Source organism: Elephantulus edwardii, unplaced genomic scaffold, assembly GCF_000299155.1.
Source record: "Elephantulus edwardii isolate Elephantulus edwardi_28Jun2011 unplaced genomic scaffold, EleEdw1.0 scaffold00074, whole genome shotgun sequence".
NCBI lineage: Eukaryota > Metazoa > Chordata > Mammalia > Macroscelidea > Macroscelididae > Elephantulus > Elephantulus edwardii.
The window spans coordinates 2282719-2307113 of record NW_006399824.1 but is presented as its reverse complement, the minus strand read 5'-3'; the positions used below and the strand labels follow the sequence as shown (position 1 = coordinate 2307113).

At 40.1% G+C, this 24395-nt stretch overlaps 1 protein-coding gene across 1 annotated transcript in view; it reads right to left on the bottom strand.

Annotated features, from left to right (window-relative positions):
* The window catches only part of TBATA (thymus, brain and testes associated), a 77584-nt gene that overhangs the window by 16117 nt on the left and 37072 nt on the right, over positions 1–24395 (bottom strand). The window contains exon 5 of the mRNA XM_006889040.1: positions 337–572. Coding sequence (XP_006889102.1) covers positions 337–572 — 236 coding nt within the window. The remainder of the gene's footprint in view (positions 1–336; positions 573–24395) is intronic.

Genomic DNA, 24395 nt, shown 5'->3' with positions numbered 1-24395 from the left:
AGTGTGATTGGCACAGGATAGAGCAGAGTTTAGGGCTGTTGTACATAGGGTCGCTATGAGTCGCAAGGGACTGGAGGGCACATAAGAACAACAACAGTTCTCAGAAACTAGAAGCAAGAGTGGCATCTGCTTCCATAAATAGCTTGCCTCCGGAAACCCTATGAACCTGGAGAAAGGATGAAAATCATGCACGCAAGAGTCGAGGACTCTCATTCATAGGGTTGCTATGAGTTGCCTATGACTCGATGGCACTTAACAACACCAAGAAGAAGCTCTTAGACCAATCAGGAATCCCTCCCACCCACTAGGAACAGGGCCCTGGTGTTCTGGCCTTACCTTGAATGTGGGTCACGCGCTGGGGGTGAGGGTGGTGCCGGGAGAAGAAGGAGTGATGGCTGAGGCAGCCAAAGCGGTAGGTACTAGGGCTTTGGATCTTGGGAGTCCTCGCTGACTCATTGGTCAGCTTGAAATCCACGATGCCTGGAACCACTGGCTCTTTCTGTAGCTTGCTGTCCCTGTGATTCTGTGGCCTGCTTCCTGGCTTCTTCCCAGGGCTCAACTCAGCCTTTGGACTGAAGGACCAAAGGAAAAGTGTGTGGAGCGCAGACCTCATGACAGAGCCCATTCCTGAGAGACGCTGATTGGTTTCCAGTGCTTTGCTAAAACCCCTAGTATCCAAGGCTGTCCCAAGATGTGACAAGTGCTGGTAACTCATCTGCCATCCTGAGATGCTTTGGCAAGAAGCTAGGATGTGTTTGAGAGAATCTGGATAGAACCTCCTGGAACCCCATTTCCCTCCCCAAACCCCTAAAGCCATATCTAAAGTCAGAGAATAAGCCACAGACCTACTTACACATTCAAATAACTGAGATCAGTGTAAAGATATTTTATATACACTCCAGGGACAAGGAACTGACCCCAGCAAAAGCTTCTTCCCAAGCCAAGCTGTTGGCAGCCCAGGATAAGCCAGCTGTAACCCTTCCCCTGCCCTCAGGGGCAGTCTTGGCCCAGTCTAGCATCCAGGTGCTGAAAGTTGAAACCAAGGCCAGGTCACACAGCAAACTTCAGGCCTGATCACAGATGAAGCCCTGGGGAAGCGTCTGTCAGGGCTGAGACGCTACAGGGAAGCTTCACGCTCTTGCTTCGTTGTTGAGAAGCCTTCTCAGGTTCCCTAGCTTCTACTCTCCACCCCTCCCACATCTCTGTATCTATACCTGCCAGTAGAAGAAGTAAGGAAGGATGCAAAGGGGCAAGTTCCCCCATCCGGACTTGTCTGGACCACCTGCCTGCGCATTGTCTCCACTCCCTTCTCCCAGAGGCTCTGACTGAAGGGACACCCTCTGGAGTGGACTCTGGATACACTAAGCAAGGCGGGCTGTCTCAAGATTCTCTGAGGACTTAGCTGACCAGGCTCCTGAGTTTGCAGTTCCAGCCTTCATTTGCCTGTAAGGGAGCCATGACTTAAAGAAATAAAGCAAACCTTTTCTGAAATTCACAGTTAGCTGGTCTCCTCTACCCACAACTAACATAGGAACATGTCTTCTGAAAAACCCTGAGATTTCTGTGCTTGAACTCCCATCTCCCTGTCTTCAGGCCACCTCCCAACCCATGACCTGAGCTTTCTGGGTCTGGGAATCCACTGGGGCCCAGTAGATGACAGTGGAAGGTAGGAGAAGATGGCCTCTCCTGGAGGCCCAGTCTACTGAGTTCCACGAAGATCATGTTCATCTTTCACCTTTGCCGTATTTCCTGTGCCTGTCACCACTCCTTAGTTGTCTGTGTAGGCATTTGGTACCTTACCTCATCGGTGGATGTTCAGTAAATTGGGATTTCACCTCTGTAGCCATTGTAAGATTTCTAATGGAATGAAGAACAGTGTGCTTAAAATCATTGTTGAGGAGGATGAGGGCAACAGAAACTGTCACGAATACGGTGGGAGTATAATATGAGCAGATACTAGAGAGGATAAACTAGCAATATCTTACAAAACAATAGATTTGTGTGCCATATGACTGGCCAATTCTGCTCCCAGATATATACTCTACAGAGGCGACCATAGATGGAGTAAAAGGACTGTTTGTAAGAATATTCATACTTTTTGTTTTATATAATCATCTATATATGCATTGATCACATGCAAACTAATACAAATTAATTTTCCAAAAAGGGTATTAACACTTATACGGTCCAACACAATAAAAACTTGGTTTGAAATAAGCAAAGATATACACCAGGGATGCATCCTATTTCCCAATTTTTCAATCTATATGCAGAACAGATCATATGGATGGATGGGCTCTATGAGGAGGAAAGTGGCATCAGGATTGGAGGAAGACTCATCAACAAACTGTGTTATGCAGATGACACCATACAGCCTTGCTTGCTGAAATTGAGGAGAACTTGAGGCATTTGTTGCAGGAGGTCAAGGACTGCAGCCTTCAATATAGACTGAAGCTCAACATTAAGAAAACAAAGATTCCCACTACTAGGCCAACTGGAAGCATGATTATAAATGGTTGAGACATTGAGGTTGTTAGCAGCTTCAGTTTCCTTGGTTCCACAGTCAACACTCTTGGTACCAGTAGCCAGGAAATCAAAATATGAATTGCACTGGGCAAGTGTGCTGCCAGAAACCTCTCCAAAGTGCTGAAGAACAAGGTCAGTCTGGAAAGTAAGATGTGACTGATCCAGGCCATAGTCTTTCACAATTACTTGATATGCATCAGAAAGCTGGACAATGACTAGGGATGACAGAAGAATTGACGCTTTTGAGCTGTGGTGCTGGAGAAGAGAATTGAATATTCTGTGGACTTCTAGGAGAACAAACAGGTTTGTCCTGGAAAGGGCAGGCTGCTCCTTGGAGGTAAAGATTCTAAAACTCCATCTGACATATTTTGGGAATGTTACAAAAAGGGACCAGCTCTTGGAGAGGGACATCATGCTTGGGAGGGTAGAGGGACAATGCAAGAGAGGAAGATCCTGGATGAGATGTATTGACTCAGTGATTGGCGGAATGGGGTAGGTGTGTTAGAGACAATGAAGTTGGCTCAACATAGAGCAGGGTTTAGAGTTGTTGTCCATAGGGTTGATATGAGTCACAAGCAACCTGAAGGCACATAAACAACAACAACAACCCTAATGCCCAATATCAAGAGAAAGACTAAATTAACTGTGTCATATTCGCACCATGAAGATAAATGAACTACACAGTGGCATGCAACAACATGGATTGTACAGAGCTAAGTGGAAGAATCATTCAGATATGACTAAGTGGGTGAGAGCAAGTTTCTGGAGATGGTATAGTACGAGAACCAAGAAAAGGTCCAAAGTAAGAAAAATTGTTACACATATGTGATAAAGCAAAGAAAATAGTGAAAAAATGCTGAACACAAAATTAGGTTCATGGTTATTTATGAAGAAAAGCAGGGAGATGAGGAAGAAGGGGTGCTTGTAAGGACATATGTTGTTATGCACTCTCATTGTGTCTAAGTCACTGTGGCAATTCATCTCATCCAGGGTTTTCCTCTCCTGTCTTGTCCCTCCACCCTTCCAAGAATAATGTCCTTCTCCAAGGACTGGTCCATTCTGGCAACATGCCCAAAGTATGTGAGACAGAACTTCAAAATCCTTGCATCCGGAGAACAACTTGCTTTGAGAAGTAATTGCAAAGACTATGGCCTGGATCAGGCACACCTTCCTCTTCAGACTGACATTGTTGCTCTTCAGTACTCTGGAGAGGTCTCTGACAGCAGACTTTCCTAATCCAATTTGTCTTTTGATTTCCTGGCTGCTGGATCCAAGAGTGGAGCCAAGCATGCTGAAGCTGTTAACAATCTCAATTTCCTCATTTTCTATCGTGATGCTACCAATCAGCCTAGCGATGAGAAACTTTGTTTTCTTGATGTTGAGGTTCAATCCATATTGAAGGCTGCAGTCCATAACTTTCTGCAGCAAACATTTCGGATCCTCCCTCAGTTTCAGTGAGCAAGGTTGTATCATCAGCATAACGCAAGTTATTTTTAGTCTTCCTCCAATTCAGATGTCACATTCCTCCTCACAAAGTCCAGCTTCTAGAATCTGTTGTGCACATAGATTGGGAAGGTATGGGGTAGGACGCATCCTTGACACATTTCTTTCACTACTTTGAACCATGCAGTGTTTCTTTGCTCTGTTTTAAAGATTGTCTCCTGGTCCAAGTATAGATTTCACATGAGCACAATCAGGTGTTCTGGGATTCCCAGTCTTCTCAGTGTTAGCCACAGTTTGCTCTGATCCAGACAGTCAAATGCTTTGCATAGTCAATGAAACACAATAGTAATTCTTCTGATACTGTCTGCTTTCAGACAATATCTATCTGACATTGAAAATTATGTCCCTAGTGCCATGGCCTTTTCTAAATCTGGTCTGTACACCTAGTAGTTCTCTGTCAATATATCATTCCAGTCATTATTGAATAATCTTTAGCAAGATTTTGCTTGCATGTGATATTAGTGATATTGTCCGATAATTTCTACACTCTGTTGGATGACCTTTCCCTTTTTTTTGGGGGGGGGGATGGGAATAAATAAGGATCTCTTCCAGTCAGTTTGCCAGGTAGCTATCTTGAGATTTCTTGGCACAACCTGGTGAGCACATCCAGGGGAGCTTCTGCTTGCTGAAGCATATCACCTGATATTCCATCAATTCCTGGGGCTTTGTTTTTTGCCAATTTCTTCAGAGCAGCTTGAACTTCCTCCTTCATCACCATTGATTGCCTCTTGATCATACATTGTTTCATGAAACTCTTCTGTGTCTGCCAATTCTTTTTGGTACAATGGCTGTGCACTCCTTCCATCTCCTTTTGATGCTTCCTGGATCTTTCAAGATTTTGCCCATAGCATCTTTAAGTATTACAATTCAAGGCTTGAATTTGTTCTTTAGTTCTTTCAGCTTAAGAAATGCCAAGCGAGTTCATCCCTTTAGATTCTCTGACTCAAGCTCTGTATATTTCGTTATAATACTTTGTTTTGTCTTTTTTCGCTGCCCTTTGAAATCTCCTGTTCAGCTCCTTAACTTCTTATTTTCTTCCCTTTGCTTTGGCTTCTCCTCTGCCTTTGTAATGACCTTTTGCATTCATCATGAGTGATATTCTTAATACTGTCCCACAGTTCATCTAGTCTTCATTCAATAGTGTACAAGGCCTCAAACCTGTTCTTGAGATGGTTTTTAAAATCAGGTTATGAAGTATGGAGCGGGGGGAGAGAGAATTGATCCTTTCCTTTTGAGTTGTGGTATCGGTAAAGCGTATTGAATATCCCATGGACTTCCAAAAGAACAAATAAATCTGTCTTGAAGAGAGCAAAGTTAGGGTGCTCCTTAGAGGGAAGGATGGGAAAACTTCTCCTCACATCCTCTCAACATGTTGCCAAGAGACACTAGTCCTTAAAAAGAAGACAGCATGCTTGGTAAAGTGGAGGGTCAATGAAAGAGAGGAAGGCCTTCTATCAGCTTGACACAGTGACTGCAGCAGTGGACTTGACCATGGCAGAGACTGTGAGAATGGCACAGGAAAGGCAAGGCAAGGTTTCAATCTCTTATTCACAGTGTCACTATGCGTCCTAGTCAACTTGGTAGCACCTAATAACTGCAAAGCTCTGGGGGCTTAGTGGTAATGAATCACACTGCTGATGTAAAGGTACACCATTCAAATCCTCTAGCTGCTCTGGGGGAGAAAGATAGGCAATCTCCTCAACTGTCTCTGAAAACCCACTGGAGGGTCAGCTATGGATCAATTCTGACTTGACAGCACACAACAACAGCAGCATAGACACTTATGCAAACCCAGCTGTGATTTCCAGTGATATACACACATACACAGGTACATGAATGTGTATGCTTGTGTGTGCGCACACACACACACACACACACACACACACACACACACACACACACACACAAGACTAAGGATGCAAGTGCCAAAGATGAAGATGGGACAGGAAATAATTGCGTTCTAAGAACCAACCTTCAAGAAGCTTATAGAGAGATTCCCTCGAGATCAGTGCTGTTTGTCGGGTGAGGGCAGGATAGATCAGCTCTCCCCAATGTCAGAAAAGGGAAGAGACTGCTGAGACTGCACAAAGGACCAGAGCCCTGACCCCCTATGAGCTCCTGACCGTTTCTCAAAAGTGAAAAATAAAGGACAGAAAGACAAACACAAATTCTTAAATTTCCTGTGTCCGAGGAAAGGTACATTTTAGAAAAGAGACTTCTAAATGCTCTTGGCAGGACAACAGTAAGAAACCCCCTTTTCTCTCCTGGCTCTGTGCACATGTACAGACTTGTGCACATGTGCAAACGAAAACAAGGATTCCGTACTGGGGGGAGGGCGGGAGAGGGAAGAAAATGTGCAAGAAGGAATGAATAATAAGAAGAATAATACTACGTGGATACACACTGAGATTTTAATCCTATTTATTTTTCCGACATGAAGCCTCACATTGCTTTTGTAAGCCACTAATGGGCCCAAACCCGGGGCTTCTGGAGAGAGGCCAATAGGAACTCACAGAGTGGGCCAGGCCAGGCCCCACCTTGGCTCACCTCTGCTCTGCCTCTGCCTCTTCTTCCCTTTGCTGCCCCCTCCTTCCCAGTAGCCCAGTGCCAGAGACTCAAACGCTCACATCAATCTAGAGATGCTTTCCTCTTCCCCACCTCCACCATCTGAGTCCTCCTCCCCTGTGGCCTGGCTCTGTGTCCATTTCCTCCCAGGAGAAGTCTCTGAACTCACCGAGTTATGTTCCTGCTCTAGCCTCTAAGGAAGAATCCTTTGCCACTTGAGCAAGATTGGTCAGCCACAAAGCTCCTGGGTTCTGTGGCCAAGTCGCACCGCTTTGTGACTGCAGTGAGCAGAGAGGTTGCTAGGTTACGCCCTGGACAACCCCAGAACCACTCCCCAAAACCCCTCTCCCTCCACTCCCCACTTAGTTCCTTTTCCCTCCTGGTTTGTGGAAGAGCATCTCTTTCCCATCTACACCTCCTCTCTACCTGACATCCAGAGTTTGCTGTGGGACCAAAGGAGAGAGCCAGGTTCTGTGTTTGCCAGCAAACAGCAGACAGAATAGCAAGCAAAGCTCATTGGTTGGGCTGAGCTCTGCTGTGCCAGCCTGAGCGGGACCGGGGAAGGCAGCTGGTGCCTGTAGAAAGATCTAGCTGCAAAACTTCATTTCTAGGGACTCAGTTCCTCTGGGTACCTTCTAGATGAAAAGATGAGAGACTGGCCATTGACAAAGGATCCCATTCAGGGTGAGACAACCAAGTGGGATGAGTCCGAGTGTCCAGTTGGACATGGATCCCAGCCTGGGCTCTGACGCTTCCTAGAGGTGTCCCTTGGGTAAACCACCCATTTTGCCAGAGTTGAAGATTAGAGACAGGAACCCTGGATTCAAATCTCAGTTCCATTACTTCCCAGCTCTGTGACCTCTGAGAACTTTGCTGGGGTCTCCAGTTTTAGTTCCTGCATTTCTAAACTGCAGATGATACTAACTCATTCTCACAGGATTATTGGGAAGATTGAGTTAACACACATTAAAGTACTTAGTTAGCAATGTTTTGTCTTGTTATACATCAGGTTGCTAGGAGTTAGCATGGACTCAACAGCAACGTACAACCACATAGCATTTAGAATAGCAAATACTAGAATAGAATTCAGCTGGCACCAGGAACTATCTCTTACTATTGTTACCTTCTCTGGGTCTGTAAAATGAGGCACTCTCACCTTTTCCTGGGAATGTTACAAAGAACAAAGAGAGGGAAGTGAAGCCCATAGTTCTATGCCTAGTATACAAGAGATGCTCCAAATAAAGATGATTCTTTAAATTCATGATTGCTGGTAACATTATTATTGATACCTTGGAGTAGGATTATATAGTTTCTAGTTTGATGATTAGCCTAGATAATTCTTTTTCTTTTTCTGAGGCTCAACCTGGGCATCTGTAAAACAGAAGTAAGGATTATTCTTAACCTACTGGGGTGTGATGTGATGTAGACCAGAGGAGAGCACACAGATGGTGTCTGATGCTGTTGTAGGAAGAAAGTTCACTTCCCTCAAGGATAAGTTATTTTGAGTGTCTTTGTTCTCAGCACCATTGGGTCCACATTGTTCTCAGCAACCTGAGATTTCTGGACTATATCTTCCTCTGGGGGAGCAAAGAGTAGCAAAGAGCTAGGGATTCAGGTTACAGTGGTGGCCATCAAGGTGGCCTCTGGTCTTGACCTGCTATCAAACTGTTTCCATCCATACAGGTCAGAATGTTATCCATTTAAGCTCTGGCTTTTCCTGGGTTTGTGTATGCAAGAAGATGATTCTTTAAAGCATTGTGAAAGCACCCTCTTTTTCAAGCATCTGGGAATTGAGTGGTGTGACTATTCTGATAAATAACATTATATTTGAAAGAAGAGAAGCCCCCTGCCCTCCTGCCCAGCCCCTGCCTATGGCTTTCAGCGCTCTTGAGAAGAATTTCCTACCTTATGAACTGCTGTTGTTATGTGCAGTCAAGTTGTCTGCTACTCATAGTGACCCTTTGTACAATAGCCCTAAACCCTGCTTTATCCTGTGCCAATCTCACTGTCTCTGACACCCGTAACTTCATTACCCCAGTCACTGAATCAATCCATCTCATCAAGGGTCTTCCTCTCCTGCATTGTCCCTCCCCCTTCCAAGCATGACGTCCCTCTCCAAAGACTGGTCCCCCTTGCAACATGTCCAAAGTATGACAGATGAAGCATCAGAATCCTTACCTCAAGGAACAGTCTGGTCTCAACCTCTCTAGGAGGAATCAGTTTGTTCTCTTAGCATTCTATTGTATATTCAATACTCTTCTCCAGCACCACAGCTTCAAAGACATCAATTCTCCTTCTGTCATCCCTAGTCATTGTCCAGCTTTCTAATGCATAGCAAGTAATTGCAAAGACTATGGCCTGGATCAGTCACACCTTATTCTCCAGACTGACAACATTGCTCTTCAGTTCTTTGTAGTGGTCTCTGAGAACAGATTTTCCCAATGCAATTAATCTTTTCATTTCCTGGCTGCTGGTACCGAGAGTGTTGATTGTAGAGCCAAGTAAACTAAAGCTGTTTACAATGTCAATCTCTTCATCATCTATCATGATGCTGCCTTATATTTTATTGTCTATGCAAATGTATTCAACTGTGTGGATTATAAAAAGTTATGGATAATATTGCAAAAATTTAATGCTGCAGAACATTTGGTTATGCTCATGAGGAATCCGTATACAGATCAAGAGGTAGTCACTTAAATAGAACAAGGGGGCTCTGCATGGTTTCAAATCGGGAAAGAATATGTGTCAAAGTTGTATTCTTTCACCATATTTATTCCATCTATATGTTGAACAAATGATCTAAGAAATTGGTCTTTATATTAAGAAGGGTGTGACATCAAGATTGGAGTAAGATTCATTAGTAACCTGAGAAATGTGACAGTCTTTGCCCATTGAAAATGAGATTGCTGTAAGGTGCTGTTGAGTAGAGTACACCTCATAGTGACCCTATAAATAGCTGATCTGAACTCCGTCCTATCCTGTGCCATCATCACACTTCCTGCCATGTTAGAGCCCATCGCGGCAGTCACTGTGTCAATCCACCTGGTCAAGGGTCTTCCTCTCCCTTTCTAACCCTCCACCCTTTTAAGTATCATGTCCCTTTCCAAGAATCAGCTGCTTCCAGCAACATGCCCAAAGCATGTGAGGTGAAGCCTCATCATCCTTGCCTCCAAAGAGCACTCTGGCTGCATCCTCTCCAAGACATATTTATTTGTTCTTTTGGCCGTCCATGGGATAGTCAGTGCTCTTCTCCAACACCACAGCTCAAAGGCATCAATTCTTAGTGGTGATCACAGTTTACAGCCCTCAAAAAGTTTAATACTTTAGCATAAAGAAAGCAAAAATATTCACAACTGCACTAATTAAGTGTCATCATAAGTGGAGGAAAGATTGAAGTTGTCAAGGATTTCATTTTATTTGGATCCACGGTCAATGCCTATGGTAGCTGTGGTCAAGAAATCAAATGACATGCTGCATTGGGAAAATCTGTTGTGACAGATTCCTTTAGAGTAGCTAAGAGCAAAGGTGCCCCTTTGAGGACTAAGGTGTGCCTGAAAGAAGCCATGATATTTTCAATCACCTCGCATGCATATGAAAGTTAGACAGTGAGTAAATAAAACCATAAGAGAATTGATGTCTTTTAATCACTGTATTAGTGAAGAATATGGACGATACCATGAATTGTCAAGAGAACAAATATATCTTTCTTAGAAGAAATACAATCAGAATGCTCCTTGGACCAAGGATGGGAAGACTTTATCTCACATATTATGGACATGTCATCTGGAGTGACCATTCCTGGAGAAGGGAATCATGTGGGTAAATAGAGGATGACCCAATAACCACAACAATGTGCTTAAAAATAGTGGTGTTTTCTGTTGCACATAATAAGGTCACTGTTAATCAGAACTGAATTGACAGTGCCTAACAGCATGAGCTGAGACAGATGAGCATAAAATCCATCTTGTTTATTCCCATTGTTTTCTCTTGATGTTCCCACTTCATTGTTTAGATCTGAGAGTGAGGACTGTTTTTAGATGGCAGTTGGTGGGGTGGGAGGCACGAAGCAGGTACCTGAGGAAATTATTTCAACAAGAAATAATTTATAAAGATGAACTGAAGAAATGCTTCAAAAGCAGGAGCAGACGTTTTCTGTCTCAGAACAATTTGAAAGATGAGGTTCCTAGTGGGTACCGTAATTTTTAAGAAGCATTACAGATTATTTATTGAATCTTTTTCTATGCCAGGTACTATTCTAACCTTTTTATCTCATTTAACTCTCTAGATAAGTAAATTAAGCATTACATATTATTGATTGAATCTTTTTTCTATACCAAGCACTATTCTAACCACTTGATCGTTCTAATGTGAAACCTATACTTGGACCAAGAGGCAGTCGTCAGAACAGAGCAAGGGCTCAAAATTGGGAAAGGCGTATGCCAGGGATGTGTCCTATCTCCATACCTTTTCAACCTGTATGCAGAAGAAATTATCCGAGAGGCTGGGCTCTATGTGGAGAAGTGTGGCGTCAGGATTGGTGGAAGATCTATTAACAATCTGCGTTATGCAGATGACACAACTCTGCTTGCTGAAACTGAGGAGGACCTGAAGCGTTTGCTGCTGAGAGTCAGGGACTGCAGCCTTCAATATGGATTGAGGCTCAATGTCAAGAAGACAGATTCTCACCACTGGACCAATTGGCAGCATCGGGATGGGATTGAGATTGTTAACAACTTTAGTCTGCTTGGCTCCACGGTCAACACTCTAGGCACCAGTAGCCAGGAAATTAAAAAACATATTGTGATGGGAAAGTCTGCTGTTAGAGACCTCTCCAGGGTACTGAAGAGCAGTGGTGTCACTCTGGAGACTAAGGTGCATCTGATACAGGCTATGGTCTTTGCAATCACTTGTTATGCATCAGAGAGTTGGGCAATGACTAAGGAGGATAGAAGGAGAATTGATGCCTTTGAGCTGTGATACTGGAGAAGAATATTGAATGTACCATGGACTGCCAAGAAAATGAACAGATTCAGCCTGGAGAGGGTTAAACTAGGCTGCTCCTTGGAGGTAAGGATTCTGAGGCTTCGTCTGACATAATTTGGACGTGTTGTAAGGAGAGAGAGGTCCTTGGAGAGGAACACCATGCTTGGGAGGGTGGAGGCATGGTGCAGAAGCGGGGAAGGCCCTCTATGAGGTGGATTAATTCAGTGACTGGGGTAATCGGGATGAGTGTGTCAGAGGCAGTGCAATTGACAGAGGATAGAGCAGGGTTTAGGCTGTTGTACATAGGGTCACTATGAGTCGAAAGCGACTCGATGGCACATAACAACAACAACCTTCTACATAAGGAAATTAAAGAAATCCATAATCAGATATATTGGTGTTGGTTGCTGTCAATTCAAATTCTTAGTGTGTAGAGTAGAATTGCTCCACAGAGTTTTCAAGAGTGTGACCTTTTGGAAGTATATTTCAAGGCCTATCTTCAAGGCACATCTGGATGGATTCAATCTGCCAATTGAACAGCTATGTGTTTAATTGCTTAGGCTTTTGTGCCTCAAATCCACCAATAATATGCATTTTGAGTTATATTCTCACCTCTGTGGCTTGCTCTTTTGACTCTAAATAGTCTTTTGATGAAGAAATAGTCTTAACTTTGTTATATTACAATTTACTATAGGACATGCTGGTGACCTAGTGTCAAGAAGCTGTGCTGCAATCTTAAAGGTATGTGGTTTGGATCCACAAGCTGCTCCATGGAATGATGGGCCATCTCCTTCAATGTGATGGACTGCTTCTGAAAATCTGTTGGAGGGTCAGCTATGGTTTGGTTCTGACTTGACTGTACACAACAACAATTTAATATAATCCAATCTTTTCTTTAATATTTAATGCTCTGCGTTTTCTTTTTAAGAACTCTTTGCCTACTCAAATGCCATAGATTTGTTTCCATCCAAAATGTATGTCAACCTTGCTGAACCATGATTCTCATAAGTTTTACATCTATGTCCAACCACAATAGAATGGATTGAGAAATTATGGTACATTCACACAATAGAATAATATGCAGCATGCAGGAGCAATGATTTTGTAAATCACTACCTAACTTGGGAGGAAATGGAGAGCATTATGCTAAGTGGACTAACTCAGTCTCATAAAGATAAATACTGTAGAACCATTATGTAGAACAAGTACAAGGATTCAAAGAGGGGAAGGAGTAGCAGAGGGGGGAGGATGGATGGGGGGACTTAATTATAGGGTCACACAATTTGATGGGTGGAGGGAAGGGTGGATTTGGTAAAGGAAAGGAAAAAGATCCTGCATGAAAAACAATGTATACAAACATTGTAAGTAAACAAGTACTATAAACAGTGAGTAAACCAATATAAAGAATGTAAAATGGGGGGGGGGTAGTTTAACAGCTATGTAATGATGTAATTTGGCAGTTATGTAATGATGTAATCATACTCCATGATGTTACCTGATGTGATCAGCCAAGCCGGTATAAGAGGGTTAGTATGGGATGCAACATTAGTACTCAGATCATAGCCCTGATCCTGTGTAAGAGTAGTTTCTCTGAGATGTGACATACACTGTCTTTTATCTTACAAGAAATAAATGGAAAGAGACATAGATTAATGGGAGGAACTTCAGTACTAACAATAAAGAAGATACGGAAGTCTAGCAAGTCCTTTAAACCTGGAGTCTCTGTGCTGAGAACCCAGAGGAAGACTGACATCAAGATGCATGTAGGTTTTCAAGAAACCCCAGTCCCGTGGATGCTGAAGGAAGATGAGAACCTTCCTCAAGAGCCAATATAAAGAGAAAAATCTTCCCTTAGAGCTTGATTTGAAGTTCTAGTCTTCCAAACTATGAGAGAGTAAATAACTACTTGTTAAGGCCAAATATTTCTGATATTTCTGTTACAGCAGAAGTAGATAGCTAAATTAATATGGCTATGAAGGTATTTTCCCATATTATTTTCTATAACTTTTTTTTATCTTTCACATTTAAGCCTATAATCAATCTGTAACTTATTAATTTTTTTATTGTGGCAAAACATTACAAGAAAATATTTGCTAATTCAACAATTTCTACATGTCCAGTTTAATGACATTGTTGATTGCATTTCCGTGTTGTACAATCTTGACCCCCTACCTATTTCCTATTGTGAAGCTGATTTTTGTGTATGGTGTAAAACAGAGATCAAGATAGGAATTTTTCTCCCTTCTCCTTGGAGGCAAGAATTTTTTTTTATATTTCTTTGCTTAAAAAATTCATATACATTGTGTTTCACACTATTCTTCATTCACATTATGTTTCATATAGCCATTCACATGCATTATGTCTTATAAAATTAATCACCATGAAACCTTGCCCATCATTACCCTGTCTTTTCAGGTCCCTACCAGAAACTTCTCATTTTCTTCACCCCCTCCCTCCACCCACTACACTGTGTAACCCTTTGGTTTTACCCCTACCCATTCCCACCCCTCCACTCTCACCCCTTCCTCCCTTCGGTCCCCATACATGTTTTACTAGTTATACTTCTATTTTTACATTAATAATCTTTTCCAGTATTTGACCTTAAGAGACTAAGTTAATTCACTCAGCATAATGCTCTCCAGTCTCTCCCAAGTTATGCAGAATTTTTTAAAAAGCATAGAGTTGCACAATTTGATGGGTGGAGGGAGAGGTGGGTAAAGGAAAAGGAAAAACAATATATATGAACTTTATAACTAAACCAGTATAAAATAAAAATTTTATTTTACTTTAAAAATAATGCCTCCAGGGAGCAGTTTGATTTCATTCTCTCTAGGACAAATCTATTTGTTTCCTTAGCAGTCAGTCTGTGGTATGTTCAAGGCTCTTCTCCATCACAACTCAAAGGCACTGATTCTTCTTCTGTCATCCTTCATCATTGTCCATCTCTCTGATGCATAGCAAGTAATTGCAAAGACCATGACCTGGATTTAAACACACTTTAGTCCTTAAACTGACATCATTGCTCTTTAATATTCTGGAGAAGTCACTGGCAGCCAACTATCTTAGTCAGTGCAACTCGTCTTTTGATTTCCTGACTGCTGGTGCCAAGAATGATGATTTTGGACCTGAGCAGGATAAAACTGTTAATAATCTCAATCTTTTCTCTATATATGATGCTGCCAAATGGCCCAGTGGTGAAAGGAATCTTTGTTTTCTTGATAGTTGAGTTAATCTATGTTGAAGACTGCAGTCATTGACCTTCTCCAGCAAACACTTCAGATCCTCCTCGGATTCAGCAAACAAGTTTTACGTCATCTGCATAAGACAAGTTGTTTATGAATCTTCTCCAATCTTGATGCCACATTCCTCCTCATAAAGACCAATTTCTCAAATTGTATGCTTCACATATAGATTGAAAAGGTATGGAGACAAGATGCATCCCTGGCATACTCTTCTTGATTTTGAATCGTTCATTGTTTCCTTGCTCTGTTCCGAAGACTGCTTCCTGTTCTAAGTATAGGTTTCACATGAGCACAATACTGGGATTACTATTATTCTCAATATTAGCCACAATTTGTTGTGATCCACACAATCAAATGCCTCTGCATAGTCAATGAAACACAAATAGACATTCTTCTGGTACTCCTTGCTTTCAGCCATCTGACATTGGTGATGATGTCCCTAGTGCCACGACCTCTCCTACACCCATCTTGTATTTCTGACAGTTCTATGTTGTTCCAGTCATTTTTTTATAATCTTCAGGAGGATTTTGCTTGTACCTGATATTAATGATAATTGTTTGATAATTTCCACACTCTGTTGAATTATTTTTTTTAAATGAGAATAAATATGGATCTCATCTTGTCAGTTGGCCAGGTAGCTGTCCTCCAGTTTCCTTGGTACAATCTGATGAACACATTCAAGGCTGCATCTGTTTGTTGAAATATTCCATGAATTCCTGGGGCCCTATTTTTGACCAGTTCCTTCAGAATAGCTTGAATTTCCTCTTTCATCACCATTGTCTCTTGTACATATGTTGTTCTTCTGTGCCAGCCAATTCTTACTGGTATAGTAACTCTATGTACTCCTTCCATCGTCTTTTGATGCTTCCTGGATGTTCTTAATTACCAAAGCTGTAAAAACATCTTGATATTGAATGGTATAACTCTTGAAGCTTTGTTTTAAATATTGTCATGAGTATTCTAAATCTTGTCCACATACATATTAGCAATTTATCTACTTTTAAAAAGAAAATATTTCAGAATTTTCATAAGAATTGAGTTTAACCTGTGTAACTATTTGTGGAGAACTAAAATCTTAGCATTAAATCACTAGCATTTTCAGATTTATTTGTTTTCCAGTCCTACTATTTTTCTACTACTCTTCAATAAGTTTGATAACCTGAGTGTTAACTTTTGTCATTATGCTGAATGTTGATCTTTTGTTCTAGTTCCATTGTTCCTGGGGCTCTGGCTCATCTTAGACAAATATGTATTTTCTTTCTACTGTTCAAATGTGGTCATTTCAATCGTTCTATCTTCTAGTTCACAGATTCTTTTTATTTCTCTGCCCCCTCCATTTTGTTGTTTAGTACACTCACTATTTTATTATAATGATGAGTTACGTACATGATAGGACAAAGTTCAGCTCTGTTGTACACAGGGTTGCTACGAGTCCTACTTCATTAGATGACACCTAACAACAGCAACAACTAAATTTTTAGTTTCAAAATTTCCACTTAATTCTTTTTCTATCTCCTATTTATTTGTTGTTCCTTTCTGTTTTCCCATATATTTCAAGTCTTTTCTTAATTGCTTATTTAAGCATTTTTGTCGTGGCTATTATGTCAGATAATTCTAACATCTCTTTCATTTCAATGTTGGTATCTATCATTTTTTTTCTAGAATTTTTCCCCTATCTAGAGCTTCATATTTATTGCACGGAGGTCGTTACAGCCTCATATTAACTTTACCTTTAGAAACTGTAGTGATGTTTCCCTTTTTACTCCTTTATTAGTAATTTTTAAAAGGTATTATTATTATTAATTTTAATGAACATCTACAGAGATTTTGGAATTCCATTCATTCATGTTGCACTTTCTCCCCACCCACCCCACCCCCAGTTCTTGCCTCTCCTTGAAAAGCAAAAGAAAAACTCCTTCATATTAGTAATTTTTAATGATCTCTTTTCCCCTTTTGGTCAATTCTTCTTTCTTTTTTCAAAAGAATCTTTTTTCATTGTTTGTTTGGGGGTTTTATTTTTCTCTCTTCTTTTTATTCTCTTTGACTTTGATTTGCTGATTTTTAATAATTTTTTAAATGGATATATAAATCATGGCCTTTCAATTTTCTTAATTTAAACGTATTACACCTTTAAAACCATAATAGTGGTATTTTACAAGTTTTTATTTTCTTTTATTTCAATATATTACAGTAATAATTCCCATTCTGAGAAGAATAGGAATCTCAGAACACTTGATTGTGCTTCTGTGAAACCTATTCTTGGACCAGGAGAAAGTCATCAGAACAGAGCAAGGAAACATTGCATGGTTCAAAATTGGGAAGGGTGTATATAAGGAATGTGTCCTATCTCCATATCTTTTCAATCTATGTGTGGAACAGATTATCTGAGAGGCTGGGCTCTATGAAGAGAAATGTGGCATCAGGATTGGAGAAAGATTCATCAACAATTTGCGTTATGCAGATAACACAAACCTGCTTGCTGAAACTGAGGAGAAACTGAAGCGCTTGCTGTAGAGGATCAAGGACTGCAGCCTTCAATACAGATTGAAACTCAACAAGAAAACAAAAATTCTTACCACTGGGCTGATTGGCAACATCATGATATATGTGAAGAAACTGAGATTGTTAACAGCTTTAGTTTGCTTGAATCCACAGTCAACACTCTTGCTACCACCAGCAGTCAGGAAATGAAAAGATGAATTGCACTGGGAAAGTCTGCTGTCAGAGACCTCTCAAAAATACTGAAGAGCAATGATCTCAGCCTGGAGACTAAGGTGCACCTGATCCAAAGCATAGTCTTTGCAATTACTTGCTATGCATCAAAGAGCTGGACAATGACTCTTTTGAGCTGTGGTGCTGCAGAAGACTATTGAGTATATCACGGACTACCAGGAGAACAAACAGGTTTATCCTAGAGAGGTTGAGACCAGGCTGATCCTTGGAGGCAAGGATTCTGAAGTTCCATCAGACATACGTTGGACATGTTTCAAGGAGGGACCAGTCCTTGGAGAGAGACATCATGCTTGGGAGGGAGAAAAGACAGCACAAGAAAGGAAGAACATCAATGAGATGGATTGATTCAGTGACTGGGGCAATGGGATAGGTGTGTCAAAGACAATGAGATTGGCACAGGATAGAGCAGGGTTTAGGGCTGTTGTACATAGGGTCACTATGAGTCACAGGTGACTTGATGGCAACAAAAATAACAACTAACAATAAAAAAATTCTAATAAATTAATGTAAAAATTGTAAGAAATAGAACAGTAAATTTTCACCTACCCATCCTCTACTCTAAAGGACACAACCTTACTTGCTGAAAGCGAGGAGGACTTGAAGCACTTGTTGCAGAAGGTCAAGGAATGCAACCTTCAATTTAGATTGCATCTTAATGTCAAGAAAACAAAGATTCTTACCACTGCACCAATAGTCAACATCATGCAAGATGGAGAAGAGATTGACATTGTAAAAAATTTCGTTTTACTTTGATCTACAATTAACACCCTTTGTACCAGCAGTCAGGAAATCAGGAGATTCATTGCACTGGGAAAGTCTGCAGAAGTATTTATTGAGAAGTAGTGATGCCAGTTTGAGCACTAAGGTGTGTCTGATTCATGCCATGGTTTCTCTGATCACTTGCTATGTGTCTGAGAGCTGGACAATCAATAGGGATGACAGAAGAAGAATTGATGCCTTTGAGCTGAGGTGTTGAAGAAGAGAACCGAATATCCCATAACCTGCCAAAAGAACAAACAAATATGTCTTGGAAAGGGTGCAGCCAGAGTGCTCTTTGGAGGCAAGAATGATGAGGCTTCACCTCACATGCTTCAGGCATGTTGCTAGGAGGAGCTGTTCCTTGTTGAGGGACATGGTGCTTGGAAGGGTATAAGGTCAGCTAAGGAGAGAAAGCCCTTCAACCAGGTAGATTGACATGGTGGCTGCCACAGTGGGTTCTAGGGTGTCAGGGCGTGTGAAGATAGCACAGGATAGGATGGGTTTCAGATTCGCTGGGGTTGTTATGAGTTGTACTCAACTCAATAGCACCTAACAACAACAACAACAACCCATCTTCACCCCTCTGCTCCCATCTCTTCACTCTTTGGATCTCTATACATGTTTTGCTAGTTATCCTTCTATTTTTATACTAATGGTCTTATGTAATATTTGTCCTTATCAGGCTGGGATAGCATAATGCTATCCTAAATTAGGTAGTATTTTTAAAAATCATTGCTCCTGAATAATGCATAGCATTCCATTGTGTGAATGTGCCACAATTTCTCAATCCTTTCAGTAGTGGTTTGTACATTAGGGCTGTTTTCATGTTCTTGAAATGGTGACTGACACTCCTGGGAACATTTGTGTGCAAATCTCCATTTGTGTCTCAGTTCTAATTTCCTTGGGTTATATTGCTAGTACTGAAATGGCTAAATCACATGGAGTTTCTATGTTCAGCCTTTTGAGGAAAATCAACTGCCTTACAGAGTGGTTGTGTCATTTTACAGTCCAACCTATAGTGTATGAGAGTTCCCCTTCTCCACATCCTCTCCAACATTTATTGCTTCCTGCCCTGCTACACTTTGCTACTGCAGCTGGAGCGAGATGGTATCTTAGTGTGGTTTTGATTTGCATCTCTCTTATTGCCAGTGATTTTGGGCATTTCCTCATGTGTGAATTGGCCATCCAAATGTCTTTCTCTGTGAAAAGTCTTTCCATGTCTCTTGCCCATTTTGCAATTGTGTTACCAGACTTTTTTAAGTTCTGTAATATTCTGTAATCTTTTGTTATAAGATCCTTGTCTAAGATGTTATTGCCAAATTTTTTTTTCATGGTTTCCTTTTCACCCAATTGGAAAAAGCTTTTTATTCAAACAGGAATTTAATCTTTAGAAGGTCCAATTTATCAATTCTATCCTCTCCAGATTGTTCATTTCTGACTGTATTTGTCAGCCTCTTTATACCATAGATAAAGCCTTCTAAACTTGGTCGCGGTTGGTCACTTAGGAACTTTATGGTTTGGGGCTTTATTCCCAGGTCTCTAATCAACTTTGGTTGTTTTTCACATATAGTGTGAGATGTGGAAGCTATTTCAAGCTTGTACAGGTAACAGTCCAGTTTCACCAGCACCATTTGTTGGAAAGGTTGTCATTTCCCTATTTGATAGGTTTTATTTCCTTTTTGAATATCAGTTGACTTTTGACAGATGGGTCCATTTCTGGGTTCTTTATTCTGTTCTATTGGTCTGTGTGCCTGTCGTTGTACCAATGCCATGCTGTTTTGGTTACTACTGATGTATAGTAGGTTTTGAGATCAGGAAGTGCTATGTCTCCCACTTCATTTTTGTTTTTCAGAAGTTATTCTGGGTCTCTTTCCTCTCCAAATAAACTTGATAATTGCCTTTTTGATCTCCGTGAAAAATTAATTTGTTATCTGTATGAAGATTGTATTGAACATTGCATTTGGTAGGATTGTCATTTTCTACTGAGTCTTCCTATCCACCATCAGGGAACATTTGTCCATTTATTTAGGTCTTTTATTGTGTCTTGCAGAAGCATTTTATAGTTTTCTTGGTATAGGTCTTTAGTGTCTCTAGTTAGATTAATTCCCAAGTATCTCAATTTGTGGTTGGCTATTGTAAATTGTATTTCTTTCTTGGTTTCCTTGTCTGAGGGGGTTTTTGTTGTTGTTTTTGTTGTAGAGGAATCCCACTGACTTTTGGATTTTGATCTTGTATCCTGCCACCCTACTAAAATGGTCTATTAGATCTAATAGAATTTTTGTTGAATCCTTGGGGTTTTCTGTGTACACTATCATATCATCTGCATATAGTGACAGTTTAACCATCTTCTTGCTGATCTGGATGCCTTTTATTTCCTTCTCTAGTCATGTTTTCATAGCAAGTATTTCCAATACAATATTGAATGGAAGTGGTGATAGTGGGCATCCTTGTTTGGTTCTTGTTCACAAGGAAAATTCTTTTAGTCTTTCTTATTTGAGAATGATAGTGGCTCCTGGTTTTGCATGCATATTTTTCACTATTTTGAGGAAATTTTCTTCTATTCCTGTTTTACTGAGTATCTTTATCAGAAAAGGGTATTGAATTTTGTCAAATGTCTTTTATGCATCAATTGCTAGGATCGTATGATTCATATTATTTGCTTTGTTAAGGTGATTAATTATGTTGATTGATTGTTTTTCTTATTTTAAGCCATCTTTGCAAACCTGGTATGAATCCCTCTTGGTCATTATGAATTATCTTTTAGATGTGCTGTTGGGTTCTATTGGTCTGTCTCGGAGTGGGCAAAATCAAGTTTGTCCTTGGAGGCTAGGATTTTGAAGCTCCCTCTCACATACTTTGGGCACGTGGCCAGGAGGGACTGATCCTTGGAGAAGGACATCATTCTTGGAAGGATGTAGATAGAGTACAGGAGAGGAAGACTCCAGATAAGAAGAATTTATATAGTAACTGGGGTAATGAGGGTAGGTGTATTGGAGTCAGTGAGACTGGCTCAGGACAGAGCAGGCTTCAGAGCTGTTGTACGTAGGGCCACTGTGAATGGCAGGTGATCAGACAGCACATTACAACAGCAACAACAACAGAATTTTGTTAAGAATTTTTGCATCTATGCTAATGACACATATTGGTCAGTAGTTTTCTTTTTTTTTTTTTGTAATGTCTTTGCCTGGCTTTGATATTAGGGTTACTTTTGCTTCCTTGAATGTGTCTGGGAGTGTTCCTTCTTTTTTATTTTTTTAAATAATTTAAGTAGAATTGGTAATCAATCTTCTCTAAATGTTTGGTAGAATTAAGCCATGAAGCCATTTGATCCAGGACAGTTTTTGGAGGAAAGAGTCTTTTTATGACCTGCTCAATTTCTTCTTTAGTGATGGATCTGTTCAAGTATTCTTTATCTGTCCATGTCAGTCTGGGTAGGGCATGAATTTCCAGGAATTTGTCCATTTCCTCTAGACTTTCAAATTTTTCAGAATATAGCTTTTCATTGTTGTTATTGTTGTTGATTGCCTTCAAGCTGAGCACAACTCATAGTGACCTCATGAACAAAAAGACTGAAGCCTTTCCATAACTATCAACATTTATCAAAATTCATAGAGTTTCTGGTGGCATGTGGTTTAGGAAGAGGATGCCACTCCTGCTTCCAATAATATTCCATTATTATAGATTTAATTTCTTATGGTTCTGTTTTAATGTCACCTCTATCATTCCTTTATTGAGTTGTTTGTGTCTTCTCCTTTTTTTATTTTGTGAAGTTTGCCAATGGTTTGTTAATTTTATTGACTCTTTCAAAAAAACCAGCTCCTGGTTTTGTTGATGGTTTCAATTGTTTTTCTATTTTCTATCTCATTGATTTCAGTTCTTGTTCTTATAGTTTCCTGCATTCTAGAGGTGGTGGAGTTAAATTGTTGTTCTTTTTCTATTTGATAGAGGTATTGAGTTAGATCATTAATTTTTCTTCTTTCTTCATTTTTTTTAATATATGGAATGCTTCACGAATTTGCGTGTCATCCTTGCGCAGGGGCCATGCTAATCTTCTCTGTATTGTTCCAATTTTAGTATATGTGCTGCCGAAGCAAGCACCTTTCTTCATTTTTTATGTGTGCAGTACCCTGAATACATCCAAAAAGTCAAATTGGCTGGTTGTATAGTTTATATCTTTTGCATCTTTGCTAAATTTCTTTTTAGTTTATTTATCCTTTGGTGAGAGTGGTATGTTAAAGTTTTCTACCACCAGTGTGGTGCTGTCTATTTCTTTCTTCAAGTCTGTTAACTGTTGTTTTATATATTCTGCATGTCTATTTTTTGGTGAATAGATGTTGACCAAGGTTATGCCTTCTTGATCTACTGTGTTTAATAATTATATAGTGCCCTTCCTTATCTTTTACAGTGGCTTTCATCCTGAAGCCTATTTTATCAGAGATTAGTATTGCCACTCCTGCTTTTTTCGTGGTATTTTTTCTGGCCTTTTATTTTGAGTCTTTCTCTTCTTTTCTTAGATATGGCTCTTGTAACAACATATTGATGGGCTTTGTTTTTTTTATCCATTCTGCTACTCTTTTCCTTTCAATTGGTACATTTCATCCAGTCACAGGCCAGGTTTTATCATTGTAAATTTACTGTTTCTTTTTCTATTGTTTCTACTTACTGTGCATCCGTCCACTTTTCTTTGGTGTCTTTGTGTAACAAACTTCCCTTAAGAGTTTTTGTAGATTTGTTCTTGTTTCAACAAATTCCTTAAGTTCCTTCTTTTATGCAAATAATCTAATTTCTTCTTTATATTTGATGGAGAGCTTTACTTGGTACAGGATCCTAGGATGACAATTATTTTCTTTCCATTTTTCTGTATATGCTATCCCAATGTCTTCTTGCTCACATGGTTTCTGCTAAGAAATCAAAAGTTAAGCTAATTAATTTTCCTTTATAGGTAACTCTTAGTTTTCTCATGCTGCTTTTAGTATTCTATCCTTATTTTTTATTTTGGAGAATTTGACTATGGTATGTCTTGATGTTTTTCTTTTTGGATCTGGTGTATTTGGTATTCACTGAGCTTCTTGAATATGGATTTTTCTGTTCTTCATAATACTTGGGAAATTTTGTCTAGTACCTCTTCCACAATTTTCCCAGTGATCTCCCTGTCCCTCTCATATTCTTGAGTTTCAATCATATGTATGTTGTTCTTTACCTCATGACTCTAAGGCTTATGATTCTATGGCTGTCTGATTTTTCCTCTAATATGTTTCCATTGAGAGTCTTGTGTTCCATCTCACTGACTCTCTACTCTTTCTCTTCTACTTTTTTTTTGTCCCTCCAGTGGTTTGGACACTTCTGTCATTTCAGTCTTAATATTCTGGATTGCATTTTCCTGCTTATCTGTTATTTTCAGTACTATGTTGGTTGTACCATCTCTGTCTTGTGATGATTTTTTAAATTCTTGTACCTCTTTATCTATAGTTTTGTTTCATTTATTTCTTGCATCTTTTGCATTTTCTTCTGTACTTCTGCAGGTTCCTTCTCACTGTATATTTCTTCTGGCTTACTGTCTCTGAATCACTTTCTTTTTTCTTTTTCTTTTTCTTTTTTATTAGTTTTTTGTGTATTGTACCTTCAAATCAGATCTGACTGGTACAGGAGGAGATTGTCCCTCCTTCTCCAGCAAAGCATATGGTGGATTCGAACCAGGCACATCTGGGATTGCAGTGCAGCTTCTTGCCACTAGGCCACCAGAGCTCCCCTGAATCACTTTCTTAATGGCTTCCATTGTTTCTTCCATCATTTGCATCTTCTTTTGTAGCTGTTCAAATAACCCCTCATCAATATATTTCTTCTGGTTCTCTACCTCTAGGGTATTCTCTTTATTTCTGGCTTATGTTATTTCTTTCATCATTTGTACCTTGTTCCATAGCTGTTCAAATGGCTGGACCTTCTTCCTTAACTCCATATCAACATACATATTTTGCCTTCCTAACTCGCATTTGACTGTGTGGATCATAACAAACTGTGGCTGACTCTGAGAAGAATGGGAATCCCAGAACATTTAATTGTGCTAATACGAAACCTATACTTGGA